A 16,059-nucleotide genomic window follows, 5' to 3' on the forward strand; every position below is an offset into this window, starting at 1 on the left:
TGGCACTTGTCTTTCCTTGACTGGCTTATTTCACTGAGTATAATATCCTCCAGATCCATCCATGTTGTTGCAAATGGTACAATCTGTTTCTTATGGCCGAATAGTATTCCATTGTGTATATGTACCACCTCTTCTTGATCCATTAATCTACTAATGGACACTTAGGTTGCTTTCATATCTTGGCTATTGTAAATAGTGCTGCAGATAAACATAGGGGTGCATATGTCTTTTTGAATCTGAGAACTTGTATTCTTTGGGTAAATTCCAAGGGGTGGGATTCCCAGGTCAAATGGTATTTCTATTTTTAATTTTTTGAGAAACCTCCATATTGCTTTCCACAATGGTTGAACTAGCTTACATTCCCACCAGCAGTGTAGGAGGTTTCCCCTTTCTCCACATCCTTGCCAGCATTTGTTGTTCTCAGTCTTTTCGAGGCTGGCCATCCTTCTGGTGTGAGGTGGTATCTCAGTGTGGTTTTAATTTGCATTTCCCTAATGATTAGTGATGTGGAGCATCTTTTCATGTGTCTGTTGGCCATCTGAATTTCTTCTTTGGAGAATTACTTGTCTCTTGATATCCTCCATCCATTTTTTAATCAGGTTATTTTCTTTTTGGGTGTCTTGTGAGTTCTTTATATATTTTGGATGTTAACCCTTTGTTAGATATGTCATTCACAATATATTTTCCCTTACTGTAAGATGCCTTTTTGTTCTGTTGATGGTGTCCTTTGCCTTACAGAAGCTTTTTAGTTTGATGTGGTCCCATGTGTTCATTTTTGCTTTTGTTTCCCTTGCTCAAGGAGATGCATTCAGGAAAAAGTTGCTTATGTTTATATTCAGGAGATTTTTGCCTATGTTGTCCTCTAAGAGTTTTATGGTTTCATGACTTACATTTAGTTCTTTGATCCATTTTGAGTTTGCTTTTGTGTATGGGGTTAAACAATAATCCAGTTTCATTCTCTTGCATGTAGCTGTCCAGTTTTTCCAACACCAGTTATTGAAGAGGCTGTCATTTCCCCATTTATGTCCATAGCTCCTTTTCCATATATTAATTGACCATATATGGTTGGGTTTATGTCTGGGCTCTCTAGTCGGTTCCGTTGGTCTATTGTTTTGTTCTCATGCCAGTACCAAATTGTCTTGATTACTGTGTCTTTGTAGTAGACCTTGAATTTGGGGAGTGTAATCCCCCCAGATTTACTCTTCCTTCTCAGGATTGCTTTAGCTATTCGGAGCCTTTTGTGGTTTCACATGAATTGTAGAATGATTTGCTCTAGTTCATTGAAGAATGCTGTTGGTATTTTGATAGGAATTGCATTGAATCTGTAGATTGCTTTAGGCAGGATGGCCATTTTAGCAATATTAATTCTTCCTATCCATGAGCATGGGATGTTTCCATTTATTGGTATCTTCTTTAATTTCTCTCATGAGTACCTTGGAGTTTCCAAAGTATAGGTCTTTCACTTCCTTGGTTAGGTTTATTCCTAAGTATTTTATTCTTTTTGATGCAATTGTGAATGGAATTGTTTTTTTGATTTCTCCCTTTGCTAGTTCATCTTTAGTGTATAGGAAAGCAACAGATTTCTGTGTATTAATTTTGTATCCTGAAACTTTGCTGAATTCAGATATTAGATCTAATAGTCTTGGAGTGGATTCTTTAGGGTTTTTTATGTACAATACTATGTCATCTGTATAGCACTTATTATATAAAGAGCATGTTTTCTTATTTTGTGAAACAGATAAGATTGTGTTGATTAATGTTTTATTTTACAGAGTCTTGGTTTACTTTTATGCTTATAGACTCCCCATCCCAAGATCTCACCCATATTTATTCTTATTCCTATTCCTATCGTGGATTCTTTTTTATTTGTAATTTAACCATTTTATCCATCCAGATTTAATTTTGATAGATAATCTCAGTAAGAAATCTATCCTTTTTACACTAATCTGGAACTACGTTTTAGTAGATGTAGACTTTTTGTTGTTTTTAATCTGGGTTCATTTGCTCAATTTATATTCTTCTCTGTTAATAAACTTGCCTTCCTGCAGCTGATAACTATTATTATTATAATGTTTATTAATGTGGTTTAATAACTGCAAGTGTAAATTCACCTTCATCACTATTAATTTCAGTTCTCTTCTTGCCATTGCAGTGCAATTCCTGTTCCAAATGAATTTAGTTTGTGTTTCCCTCTCCCTCAGTGGGAAAAAAAAAAGGAAATGTTGACTAAAATCACCCTGAATTTATAAATTGATCTGAAGTAAACTGACATCATTTAATGTTTAGTTTTCTTAGCACAGAAAGAATGTTCTACTCTTCACTTTAAAAGTTCTCATATCCACAAAATCACTCTTTAGAGGCCTACTTTCTTTGGATGAAGTCTTTTTGTAACAAATTATTTTTTTCTGTAAATTATTTCTGTATAGTGATATTGTCTATTTATTTTATTAATAAATGTATTTGATAAATTATCATCTTCCTAAGCTCTTATAATAAACTATGTTGCTAGTAGATTCTGTTGGGTTTTTCAGATACACAATTACAATAATCATATCTAATTTTTTTCTCGGTGCTTTGGACTATTCTAGAAAAATATTAAATAATAGTACTAAGAGTCAGCACCTTTTGTTTTTCTCCTAATACTAGTGGGATTTCACCATTGTGATATTACTGAGTAGATATGGGCTGGGACTTTGAGACAGGTATTGTTTCACATGTGAAAGGAGTATACATGTGCCCTAACTGACTAATAATGTTTTAGGAATCTTTGTTGAATGTTATTAAATATTTCTTGGACATCTATTGGGATGATCTTGTGTTCATGTCTTCTTTTGTGAGTAAAAGTGATAAATTATATTAATATATCTGCTAAAAGGTAATTATCCTTTTGTTCCTGGAATACATTCTACTTGCTTGCTGTGTATTATTTTTTAGAACATATGATTTGCTAATGCAATTTCGTAGAGTTAATATTTGACAAGTGTGATTAAGTCCACCATTTTCTTTTCTTGTCCAATTTTGGTATCACACTTATAATATCTTAATAACACTAGAGATGAAGTTTCACTTGTTTTCCCTGCTCTAAAAGTGATCTGTTACATGGAAGTTTGAAATAATTCTACCATCACCTCTTTATTGTCCATCTAAATAGAGATGAGTCATGACATAATCTGGAAAAAATGAGAGCTTCCCAGATTCCATACGGCTTTGAAATGTTTTTATTTTTAACCCTATCATTGCAATTAGTCTGAATCTTCATTTCACACACCCAGTCTTAGAAAAACTTTGACCAGTAATCTCTGTCTATTAGACACAAGTCAGTGTGTAATTGGATACTGGTCGTAGGTAATCAAAGAGATGCAAATTTTAAAAAGGAAATTTTTTTTCCTATAAATTTAGAAAGGGAAGAATTATAGCATCCTTTATGAGTGATGTATGTGAAAAATATCCTCAAATGCATGTATTAGAGGTTTAAAGTAGGCTTAAGCTTTCTAAAGGGCATTTTAGCAAGACTTATCAAAAAGCTTTTCCAACATGCACATTTTTGACCCAAAAATTCCACTGTTAAGAGTATTTTTAATGATGGCTTCAAGGATGTCACCACAATGACATTCATCAAAACATTATGTGGTGAAAAATTAGAAAACACATAAATGTGCCCAAAAAGGAGCCTAGTGTTATATTTATTCAAATGTATCCATTCAAAAGAATTTTATACAGCTGCTAAAATTAAAGCAGACAATTAATGAAATGGACATTCTGCATTTTCAAAATACATTTAAAGTGGAAAAACAATAAACAGCAACCTGTGGGCAGTAGTTTATCTCTGGATTTGGAGATACAGCTCAATATTTTTTCTTATGTTCCCTAAATTTCTACAATGAATAAATATTTCTTTGTAAAGGGGAACTAAAGTGGACTAGAATGTGATCTTGCTTTCTTGATTCAAGTATAAATATAATCACAATAAGGTTTGTGTGTTTGATATACAGACCTGGCTATGCAGATTAACATGGGAATGTATGAATACAATGGGAAGAGTGGCTACCGATTAAAGCCAGAGTTCATGAGAAGACCTGACAAGCATTTTGATCCATTCACTGAAGGCATCGTAGATGGGATAGTGGCCAACACTTTATCTGTCAAGGTATGTACACCTCTGTTACAGAATTGTCCCCAACAAGAGGGACCATAACCTATTTTGCATAAAGAAGTAGTTTATTCATTGAAAATGTAGTTGCTATCTAAGTCTCCACTTCCTTCAAACATTTTTTTCTTTAAGGACTGAATCCAAATTTGAAGTCAGAAGCCACATGCATAGGATAATGGGATTAAGCCCTTCTCTTTAAAAGGATAAAAATCAGACCCTAAATCAATAAAACAAGTTGGTGATACTCACCACGGCTAGTCCTTTCTTTTAGGGTAATATTGCCACCATGAAATTTACCAGGGAAATTAGTGACCCACGTTAGAAAAATCTTCTGGCCTTTTTTCTTCCCCCATTAGTCCTAGGAAAATACCCAAACTGAGCAAAATTAGAAGAAAAAGTATTCTCTCAGTAAATTGTTAAATATTGAATAAAATCTCTCAAGTTACTAGAGCAAGGCTTTTGAAAATCTATCAGAGTATCCAGGGATTTAAAACATAACAAAATATATAATTATATTAAATAAAAGAGTTGCTTTAAAATTATATCTGACCCTAAATATTAATTCTAAAAAAGATTTCTACAGTCTTTGAAATTGATTACAGCAGGTAAAAATTTTTAGCTATGAGAAAATATTTTGACTACCATGAATGGGAAATCACTTTTATATACAGCTTTTTATATGAATTCTATAAACCTTTGGTTTGTTGTACTGAGTTTCATTTACTTTTTTAAAGTTTCATTTCTTCTCTGTTTAACTGATTAACTGTAGAGCTAAGAAATGTTTTTTGTTAGATATAAATGCAATTTTCCAATTGATCCTAAATCAAAGGCATATGAAAATCTATGTAAGGAATTTTCTGTCACAGTTTCACTAATTTTTATCTACCCTAAGTTGACTGAGCCTATTTTTACTTTAAAATTTATGTCACTTTATATCAAAGATTAAAAATAAAATTTCAATAACTTGTCTCACAATTATATCTTTTGAAATTATTTTACACCATCTATCTGAAGAATGGAGTTGGCAGAATTAGAGCTTCAAGATCATATTTATTTTAGGAAATTGTTTTCAGCCAAGAATGTTTAATTCCTGTCAAGTGTGATTAAGGTAAACTCTTAAGCATCACACACTAATAAAATATTATTTTTAGAATCCTTCTCAATTGTTGTAATCATTGGGTCGAACTAATAATATTTTGTCCTTGTTTGCCAACTGCTCTTGTTTGCACATGTTTGCTCACTTATTTATTTTTTTCTTGAAAATTCCACCATGACAGTACAAACAATTATAAAACTATGACATAGAGACAGGAAAGTAAGTTGAGGAGAAAGAGTCTCAGACAAATGCAAACTGTGGAGACACTGTTCTGGGGTTGCCAGTATTCCCTGCATGGCTGTGCCATGCTTCAGTAGCATCCTGCTTTTAACATCACAGCTAGAGCAAAACGCAGTTTATCCCTGGAGTGCCTTTGTTCTGATCCTCTGACATAGAATTTGTAGTGCCAGAATGGACTTGTGAGCTCGATGGTGTTCTGCCGTCCTATTTTGCTGATAAGAACATTGAGGGTTAGGGTTATTTTTGTTAAGGATTTCTGCTTTAATCAAACATCTTAAGCACACAAAATCTTCTGTGCATCTGAATTCCCAGGGTAATTCATGTAACTTGGAGGTTTCAAACATGTTCTAAACATTGTCTGCTAAGCTGTTCTCATGCAGAACTTCAAATTAAACCAATTGTTGCTAGCAGGTCCCATCCACTCAGGCTAAAGAGAACATGTAGGAGAAATGAGTTGTCCCCAGGCAAATTCAGGCAGCTCTCCTTGGTGGCTTTCTCTCTAGCTTGTTTGGAATGTCTGACCACATCAGCATGCAGCTGACTTTGGCCTTTCTTAGTCAGCCGCTGCTGGCCATTCTCAGGCCACCACTAAATCCAATTTCTGGCCCAGCCATAACCTTGGTAATTCTGTCCCCTTTCATGGGCTTTTCCCCTTTCCCTTTCTGAGTTCAGAGAGCCTTTGGCCAGCAAGGAGCTTTGTCAACCAGACAATCCATCTTTATCAGGTTTGCTCCATAGGCACATGCTCTGCACTGCTCCCCTAGTTGGTGTTAAAGCAGAAGGACATCTCATTTGCCTCCATTTACCTTTATCACACTTGAGGATCCCTCAGATTTTGAGAACTGGGCCAGAAAAAGAGGTAAACATGGGAAATATTTTATGAATGTGTGATTTTGAAATCTTTTATCCCCATATATCTATTAATTTTATATAGTGAGGCCAAGGATACCCCTAACTGTGTGGATGGGTAACTGGGTGTGGTTAAGAGTGGGAAACTGGACTTGATGCTTTAAAATCAACATTTGTTTTTAGTTTTGCCTTTTATCATCATTGTGGCATTTTCTATAAAGTGTAACAACTTTGAGAATTGTAATAGCAAGTGTTACAACCCCTCCTTCTGATTGCATGCTTTGAATAGGAGGAAATTTTTTAAATGCTAAGGTTTCTACTATGTTACATGTTTGGTTGGAATTCTTAAGTGACCTTTTGATTTCATTTATAGTTATGTCAAAATGAGAATTTTTCTCTTGTAATATTTTTAAGTATCATAAAACCCTTTTCATTCAGTTGGCTCTGAAGAGCAATCTTTAATGTTTAATAACTGTATCTCAACTACAAAAGGTATAATCTCATCAAACTTTTATTATTTATTCATTTATTCCTATACAACTTTATCCTATTAATTGGCTCTTTTTAACCTTAGCATTTACAATGTCCTCTACTAATTCTTGAACCTAAAGGTAAATCATATTTGTGCTTCTGTTTCATTTTGATTATGATTTAACATTCACCCTCAAACATTTATACCTAACTATTCTCTTATCTCTTATATCATTGTCCATTTATAACAAAAGTTCCTTTTTTATTGTTTCCTAGATTATTTCTGGTCAGTTTCTTTCTGACAAGAAAGTTGGGACTTACGTGGAAGTGGATATGTTCGGTTTGCCCGTGGACACAAGGAGGAAGGCCTTTAAAACTAAAACATCCCAAGGAAATGCTGTCAATCCCGTCTGGGAAGAGGAGCCCATTGTGTTTAAAAAGGTTGGTCTCATGTCTTTGACACAAGGTGTAGCTGCACATTCTGTTTTACTCTGAAAAAAAGTGAAATGAGGAATTATTTGTTGCTTAGTTGGGGAATTTTCACAGGTATAAAGCAATAGCATTTTCAAAGCTCTCTTGAAAACTATTTGAGATCTCTGTGAATCACTTATTAGGGCTTTCAGAATTGTCAATCAATTAACCCTAGTATTCCTCATTTGGAAGATTAAAATGACATAAGAATTGAACTCATATCTTCTCATGAAACAAGTGATGAATGATATATTTTCATTGTAACTCCAGTGAAGTTGACTGGGAGGTTTGGGATGCTGTGGTAGCTAAGAAAAAGGAAGTCCGTTCTTCTTTAGACTCCCTAGGATCTCTAGCCACTGGCAGCTGGTCATTCTTTTTTTTTATTTTGGTATCATTAATATACAATTACATGAACAACATTATGGTTACTAGACTGCCCCCATTATCAAGTCCCCACCACATACTCCGTTACAGTCACTGTCCATAGTGGGCAGCTGGTCATTCTATCTCATCTGGATTCTGTCTGATAAAGTTAAAACCTTTCACATTCGACTGGACCTTCTCTCTGCCTTCACCAAAAAGCAAATCTTCACACATAGTTGTCACATAAAGGAAGACAGAAAGGGGAGCGGTGGGAGCTAGAGCAGATTTTCTTACCTTTCCTTCTATCTAGCCAACATCTTTACAAAGACAATCTTTTGCAAAGAGAATATCTATGCCAAAGGTCTCTGTGCTCCAGCTTTCTTTTCACATATTAATTTTATTTAATAATAGTGACTACTTCATGGAGTTGTTATAATATTCCCTGATACACTGAACACATTTATAAAATGTTTTCTGGCATGTTGAACATAGTCAATAAATGACAATTTTCCCTTGTTACCAAAAATAAATTTTTAAGGACTTACTTGGTCTCATGTTCTTGTCATGGGACATAGCCATGTACTCTACGGATTTTATATTGAGGGAAGAGAAAATGAGCAGTTGTTTGTTGCTAAAATGGGAATTTACAAATTCATGAAATAATCTCATTTTGAAGACTCTCCTGAAAGCTTTTGTTTGGAAATTTGTGCTTTTGCTTTGAAAGTATAAAAGTAATTTGCCTTGAAAATGTAACAGAAAATGCTCACATAGTGAGAAGACCACTAATTATTTGTACTTAAATGCAGAACTTTTGTCATTTCCACATTGAGAATGTTCATGTCAGAAGTAAATGTTGAACAAATTCCTCATTAGGGCAAGGTAATAAAACATCAATGTCTAATGTTTTGAAAATCTTTTGAAAATACTATAAAGCACACCTTGCAACTTTTTATTAATTAGCTAAGTCAAAAGTTCTACTTGGATTTAGAAAAGCAGGGCCTGTTAGAATACTACCTTTATAATTTTCCCTAGGAATTCTCCTTCTTATAACCATGACTATCCTTAATGTCCCTATAGGTGGTTCTTCCTTCTCTGGCCTGTTTGAGGATAGCCGTTTATGAAGAAGGAGGTAAATTCATTGGTCATCGGATCTTGCCCGTACAAGCAGTTCGGCCAGGTGAGGATGGTGTGGTGAGAAGCACTTACTAGGAGTGTAAAGGGAAACCATCACTGCCCTACGTGAATAGTTTTGGAAGCTATTTGCTGATTTGTTGTTCTGTTATACAGTTATTTATTTTAATCTGACAGTTTCATGTTTTTGTGACACACTATGGTATATGAATCCTTACCAGGATAATTATGTGGAAGAAACTATCTGAAAACTCAAGTGGCTTATGACAAATGCTTTATCTCATGCTCACAGTGTGTGGGTTGGCAGAGTTTGCTGGGTGCAGCCGTGGGACTGTGCTTTAGCCTGTGGGCTGGGGTTAGGTCTGTGTGTTCAGGGCCCTGGCTGAAGGAGGAGTGGCCCCCACAGTGCGTACTCCTCATTACAGCCCCCCAGATGCATAAGGGCTAGCCTGACACTCCAGGTGTATTTGAAGCCTCTACTTGCACCATTATCACTAACATCAAGAATTCATGGGCGGGGCAAATTTGGACCAGTAACTCAATCTGTGACATATAGGTTTGAATTCTCTTCTTTGGAGAGAAACACAGATGGAAAGGCAAAAAAAAGTCAGAATCAACACTGTTTTCCTACCTGACGGAGAAAATAATACCTTATCACTCAAAACCATGCAGTGAAAATGAGATAGACATGGCCCGTTTGTCATCCAAAGGCACCTAAAATAAACACTTCTGTCACATAGGTGTTCCCGTGTTATAACTAACATTATGAAGAAAATGTGTGTTACCTAGTATTATTGCCACCCTCCAGGCTATCACTACATCTGTCTGAGGAATGAGAGGAACCAGCCTCTGATGCTGCCAGCTGTCTTTGTCTACATAGAGGTGAAAGACTATGTCCCAGATACATATGCAGGTAAACAACCTAATTCAGACATTTCCATCTGGGGTCACCCATATTCTTGTGGCTTAGGGGGAGGTAAATTGGACCAAACAAAGGCAGAAGATACCAGCCTCAGAATCCCTTTCTATTTTTGTATGTAAGTGTAGAGGTAAATTGCTCTGGACTTTGTGAATAAAATTTAATTCGAATTAAGTCCCAATGACTGTATTTATCAGTGGTATGCACTCCCATGGGTCCAGCATTCCGTAACCTTTGCTGCCTCATAGTATAGCAGTCTGTCTGAGTCTACACAGGGAGTTGGCCTTCAGCCAGTTTTAGAACCCTGATCTTTTTTCATGGATAGAACCCTAAGTTTAGAAGAATTGACTTACAGTGATGTCAATCAGGAGTCATCAGTTTAAGTGCTGAGAGTGCCGAGTGACCTGGCATAAGACGCTGAGAGGGACAGAGATGGTGCAAACGTGGAGCACATACCCCCTCCAAAGTTGGCAGCCACAAATCACTGCCGCTAAATAGCATTGTGAGTGAGTGAGACCCAGATTGCCGCAATTTTGGGTTGTTTCAGGCTTTTTGAACTGTCTCCATTTACAAAACACCATTTGGGCCAAATAGGACAAGTATGTGGGCCAATGCTGGACTGAATGGAACTCTCAGAGAGAAACCTAGAAAGCTAGAGTATTGAGGTATCCCGGTTGGGAGCCTGCCCAGTTTGGCTTCAGTGCTGACCTCTCTGAGTAGTCTTCCTGAGGTTTCAGCAGACGGTCCTCACTCTTGTTCATTTCCAGAATGTTGGATGGATGAGTGGGTAGTTACATGGTATATGGAAGAATGGAATATGGATGAGGAGTGGTGGGAGGAATGGGTGATTGTATGGATGATGAATGAATGTATGGATGGGTGGATGGCTGGTGGCTGTCAGTGTCTTCAGGACCACTGATCTAAAATGCCTCTCTGCTATTTAGATGTGATTGAAGCTTTGTCAAACCCAATCCGATATGTGAATCTGATGGAGCAGAGAGCTAAGCAGCTGGCTGCGCTCACTCTGGAAGATGAAGAAGAAATAAAGAAAGAGGTGAGAGGATGTTCAGTCGTATGCATGGCATTAAATGTGATTTCCACAATTTGTCACTGGCTTTGTCTATGTAACATCATTTGTCTCCGGAGAAGTGGGAAAACACTTTGATGGAGTTCAGCATCATCTCACAAACATCTAGATGATTGACTGAATTTTATATTTCATTCTTTTCTGGCATTCTCTGGCCACCACCAGCATCTTATTTTGTGACAGCATTAAACAGAGCCCATCCTGTGTCTCATTAAATGACTAAATACAAGTTATTTAGTATTTTCCTTTGTTTTTAAAGTGCAGGATTTTCAAAGTGCTTTTGTGATTTCTTCTAACACATAAAGTATTCCACACAATATCCAGTGTCTAGTGAGGGCCATAAAGTACTTACTCTTATTAATACATTTTATATTTATGTATTATAAAATATATTCCCAAAATAATTGGTACATTATTCTAAATTAGGCATCACAATGAAAGAATAATTAAGGAAAGGTCTAGAAATATTAGAAGTGAAGTTTAAAAATACAAAGCCTCTATGTAGATAGGCAATCCTTTGTTTCTAAAAAAAGTAAAATATAATTTAATGATTATTAGAGATGACACCAATATTTAAAATGGTGATAGAAATGATCTCTTTTCATCTTCCACTTGAATATTCAGAGTGACAAATTCAGGGGAAAAGATAAGAAAAAAGGCACAACTATCAGTATTGAAAAAAATCTTGAAAATTGTTTGGATAACTACAACTAATAGCAAGTCCATTAAAGTTGATATTATTTACTAAATAATATTTTCTTATTCCAAAAGAAACCTAGACAGACTTATCATAGCAAATTTTAAAAATAAAAATGAAGAAAGAAAACCCCAAAGATGTCACCTGTAATTCAAATACCCAAGCCACCCAGAAATAACACTGTAAATATGGGGTATATACAACAGTCCTTTTATACACAATTGTACATTTTATGAAATGAGATATTTACAATCTATATTTTAAACGTTTATTTTCACTTAATGCAAATATTTTCCATGTCATCAAAAAATTTTCTGTCACATGACTTTTAATGACATCATAGTTTCCAGCATATAGCTATGCCATAATTTATTTTTTCCATCCCTTATTATTGGCTATCCATTGCTTTAAACAGATCTTCAGTGAATATCATGTAAATACATTTTTTAGCACACCTGTGATTATTTTCCTGTTGTTTGTATAAAATTTTAGAACTTTTTGATCTAAGATGTTAACTGAACATGAGCAAAAATTAAATGAAATTAAAGGACCATATTTAACATAAGAGTAAAGCTTTTCCAGGCTCTTGTTTACATTTTGAGCGTTGTATCCCATAAGAATAATAGGCACATCATCCTCTGTGATGAAATTTAAAGTTAGCCTGGAAAGTTTTGTGAATAATGCTTTTTGTGTTACGCAGTAAGTGGAGTTAGAGGGAAGTTTCACACTGCTAGAAAGTTATGCCTAATGTAAACATGAATATACTTCTCGTTATTGTGCCTCTAACATCTATGCTTAGCATCTTCAGGAAGGAAAAAAGAAACAGTGAAAAGCACGTGGGCTCCCTGCTTGGATGTGAGGGGCTAGTGTAGGCACTGGCTGTTTGTACAGGGCCCACAGAAGGAGGTGTCTTTACAGCTCCAAGCAGGTGCTGCCCAGATCTCCTTGGCGGGGCTGCTGCAGGGGTCGGCTGCAGATGGCTCACAGCCACTCACTTCTCCAGACTGGCTTGGGCTGCTAGGAGCTACCTTGTCTGGAGATGTCTGGCAGGTTATTCTTGCAAGGGAGTAACCTATGCCCAGAGAATGAAAGATCAGGAAAATAATAGCTCAGGTTCCTTCTGGGTGGGCAGCTTCTGTGGTGCAATTCACACTCCGAAGCCCCGCATGGGATCAGGCTGAGTGAGGCTAGTCTCCAACTGAGACCACGTCTTGGCGTATCTTCTTTACCTATCTTACCCTGCTTTCTTCACTTCTGTCCAGTTTTCTTCTAAGCGCATTCTCTCAGTAAATCCCGTATTCAAGAATCTCCATGTCCAATGCTGCTTATAGGGTGCCATGCTAAACAATGCTAAATTGCTGCAGTTTTATAATTAAATTCAAGAATGAGTACACTTAAGAATATTTTGATTTGGGGAACGAGAATTTATGTTTGACAGTAGTTATATATTTCATTCTCATGTTTCTTCAGGGATAACACTGTGTTTTTCTTTCTAGTGGCCTTTGAAAAGATTAAGTAAGACTAGACAATTAAAAGAATTTATCATTTTGCTCATATAGATAGACACCCGTATGAAATTAGAAGCTCTCCTTAGAAATCTACCAGAAGTTCTGAAATTCTATTCTACCTGCTTTAGCTTCCTACCATACAAACAAAATATAATTCAAGGTAAAGATAATTTGTGTAGATACAAATAGATTACTACTAATGTCATTCTTCTCTAATTAGAAAACAGGAATCACTTTAATCAACTAGATGTATTTTATTTTCTAAGAAATAGAAGTTCAAAGAAAGCACTTCCAAGTAAAAGTGTATGAGTTAGCACTATTTAGAAGTGATACTTTTTCACCATCAACTCCTACCTATTATTAACAAAGCTATCCAAAAAGTAAGCACTCACTTAAAGACAACATTTAAGAATCAACAATTACGGCTTCTAGGGTACAGCAATTGAGGTAAAATTCTCATTATGGAATTTTTGCTGATGGCACCTGAGAGAGACTATTTCTCTAACGATTTCAGAAAAGTTCCTCTGAGGAGTGGGGGCCTTAGGACCATTGACATGACAGAGATCCTTGCATGTTGCTGTCCTGTCAAGGCTTATCTTTGCGGCACAGAGCACATATCAAAAAGCTGTTTGGGAGAAGAATGCGACACCAATGGATATAAAAATACCAAAGGAGAATTTTAGAAACTTTCTCTTTGTTTCTTCCCTAAAAATGATGATCAGAAAGGATTTTCAGTAAATGTATAATGTTGGTTAAACTTAGAGAACATCTGGACATGTTCAATTTTAGAAATAATTTTAGAGGCTTTGAATCACCTAGATTCCATATGGTCCAACAGAGAAAAGGTCATTTTTTCCTTTGAAATGTCTAAACTCATAACTGACCTCATTTTTGAAACATAAGAAAAGATAATTTGCCCTTAACCATCTAATGCTAGGAAAGAAAAGTCATTTCACGCCTTTGAACACCGTGTGCTCTTTATCATGTCTTATAATAATGTAAGTTTGTTTGAATGAGGCCACTGAAAATAAGCAGCTGTGGTTTTCTCAAAAGAAAATTCTATCTAGGACGTGGCAGGCACTGGAGATTCTATTTTAGCACCAAAGACTCTTTTAGTGTAATCCTTTTAACTTAGTAGTTACAAAGGTCATTTCTATTTGAAAATTAAAAACTACATTGGACTGCAAAATGGTCTCAATTTGTAATCATCTAGTAAGTTATCTTCATAGAGGAATTTGCAAACCAAATAAGTAACAAAGTTGAAAATTTCCCCATTCTTTGAATAATAGACATTTATTTCAGATCACATGAATATATATAATTCCAACATACGTATGTTGAAAGTTAAGGAATTATAGATATTTGAGTTGCTGAATTTATTTGTTCTCTTTTAAAATTGTCATCCTGGATGGTGGTAGGTTAGTACTAACTTGTAGAAAGTTACCTCATCTAAATCATAACAAAAGCTTTATAATAGTTCTAGCTAGTACTCCAAATAAAGGTAGTATAAAAAATCAAAAATGCAATAAATAAAAGAAACAAAAAAGTCCCTCAGTAATTTTGCAGATACTCTTAATATTTCTGATGTATGTCCTTCTAGCATGTTTTCTATGTATGTATATTTTTTCTTCACAAACTTCTTAATTTTTTAAAAATATTTTGCAGCCCTAATGCTTTATATCATTATAGAGTTGCTTAATGACTCATCATTATACCCACCATAATAATAACACTTCTTATTTCCTATTTTTAAATATACCTGTAAAGAGAAAAAGTACCCAATGTATTGATTGCAAAATATCACGTGATTACTATTGATGTCCAACTGCAGTATTCATACGTGACTTGTTCTGGCACATCATGGAATGCAGAAATATTTCACTGAGTGCTTACTATGTACCTGGTACCATCCTGACCCCTGTAGTGGATTAACATGTTAACTCTTACCTTATCTGTATGTTTTAATTATTATTGTTATTCCCATTTAACAGATGAGAAAACTGAGGCACTGAGAGATTCTGTTGCTTGCCCAGTGCCATATAACTAGTAAGGAGTGGAGTTGGGATTGAAATCCCAGCAATCTGGCTCCAGAACTTATGTTCTACGCCAACAATTCTAGAAGTTTAGTTGCAGACCAGGGCATATGATAAAATGCTGATCCTGGGGTGGGGCCTGAGGCCTAGCATCTCTAACAAGCCACAGGCAATAGAATAATGCTGTTCTGTGGAGTGTGCTTTGAGTAGCAAGGGTCTACACTACACCACATTGTACTAGCTCAATAACAAAACTAATTTTCTAGTAACCTTTAAAATGACTAGGCCTGTGTTCATCTTTCTGTCCTCCATAGCAGGTTACCTGGATGACTGAGCACAGAATGTAAGACTTTTACCTTAAATTGTAACATCCTTTGAATGACTTTTTCATTAAATCAAATGCCAAAAATTCCCCCTTTAAATCACTGACTATTATCAGAACTTCTTCAAGAGGTTAGGTTTACATATGTGGGCTCTGTTTGATTAGTTTGTACACTGGCTGCTAGCCAAAATACATACCCCCACCCCCACTCAAAACTTCCAAGTTACAAAGGCTACATTCATTCACCAAGCTTGAATTCCACCCTTAGGGAAAGTTATGATCTAAGACAGAGTATCTGATGGTCTAACCCTTACTCAGCCCTCAAGGCCAAAATTTCTTTTTCAAGCATTCTCTGTGTGTGTGCATTATATGAATGAAGCTATTTTGAGAGGTCTTCACATCATTTTGATGTTGAAAAGGAAGAGCTGTTTGCTAATACTAAAATTTCATTAGTCTAGATGCCTACTTTTTAAGTTGTCAGATGTGTTTTTATAAGTAAGTTGAAGTGTATCTAAAATAGTTTATTTCCTAATTAGCATATAGCACCATGGGTGGCTTCAATGGGATTTGATTATTTTAAAAGAAAAAGGTCCTGTGGTCTGATGAATTTCGCCAGCAAGATAACCCAACAGCCAAAAAGACAAGTGGTACTCTCTAAAGGTTATAGCATTTAACTCAGTAATGCCTTTGGGTGATATTTAATTTTTCTAAGGCAGATAGAT

At 35.6% G+C, this 16,059-nt stretch overlaps 1 protein-coding gene across 11 annotated transcripts in view; it reads left to right on the forward strand.

Moving 5' to 3' along the window:
• The window catches only part of PLCB1 (phospholipase C beta 1), a 670,724-nt gene that overhangs the window by 542,808 nt on the left and 111,857 nt on the right, over window positions 1-16,059 (forward strand). For all 11 annotated transcript variants that reach the window (XM_073236918.1, XM_073236919.1, XM_073236920.1 and 8 more), the window contains 5 exons: window positions 3,993-4,147; window positions 7,083-7,247; window positions 8,718-8,817; window positions 9,580-9,684; window positions 10,635-10,744. In XM_073236918.1, the coding sequence (XP_073093019.1) occupies window positions 3,993-4,147; window positions 7,083-7,247; window positions 8,718-8,817; window positions 9,580-9,684; window positions 10,635-10,744 (635 nt within the window). The remainder of the gene's footprint in view (window positions 1-3,992; window positions 4,148-7,082; window positions 7,248-8,717; window positions 8,818-9,579; window positions 9,685-10,634; window positions 10,745-16,059) is intronic.

The sequence above is a fragment of the Manis javanica genome, chromosome 5 (assembly GCF_040802235.1).
Source record: "Manis javanica isolate MJ-LG chromosome 5, MJ_LKY, whole genome shotgun sequence".
NCBI classification, from domain to species: Eukaryota; Metazoa; Chordata; class Mammalia; order Pholidota; family Manidae; genus Manis; species Manis javanica.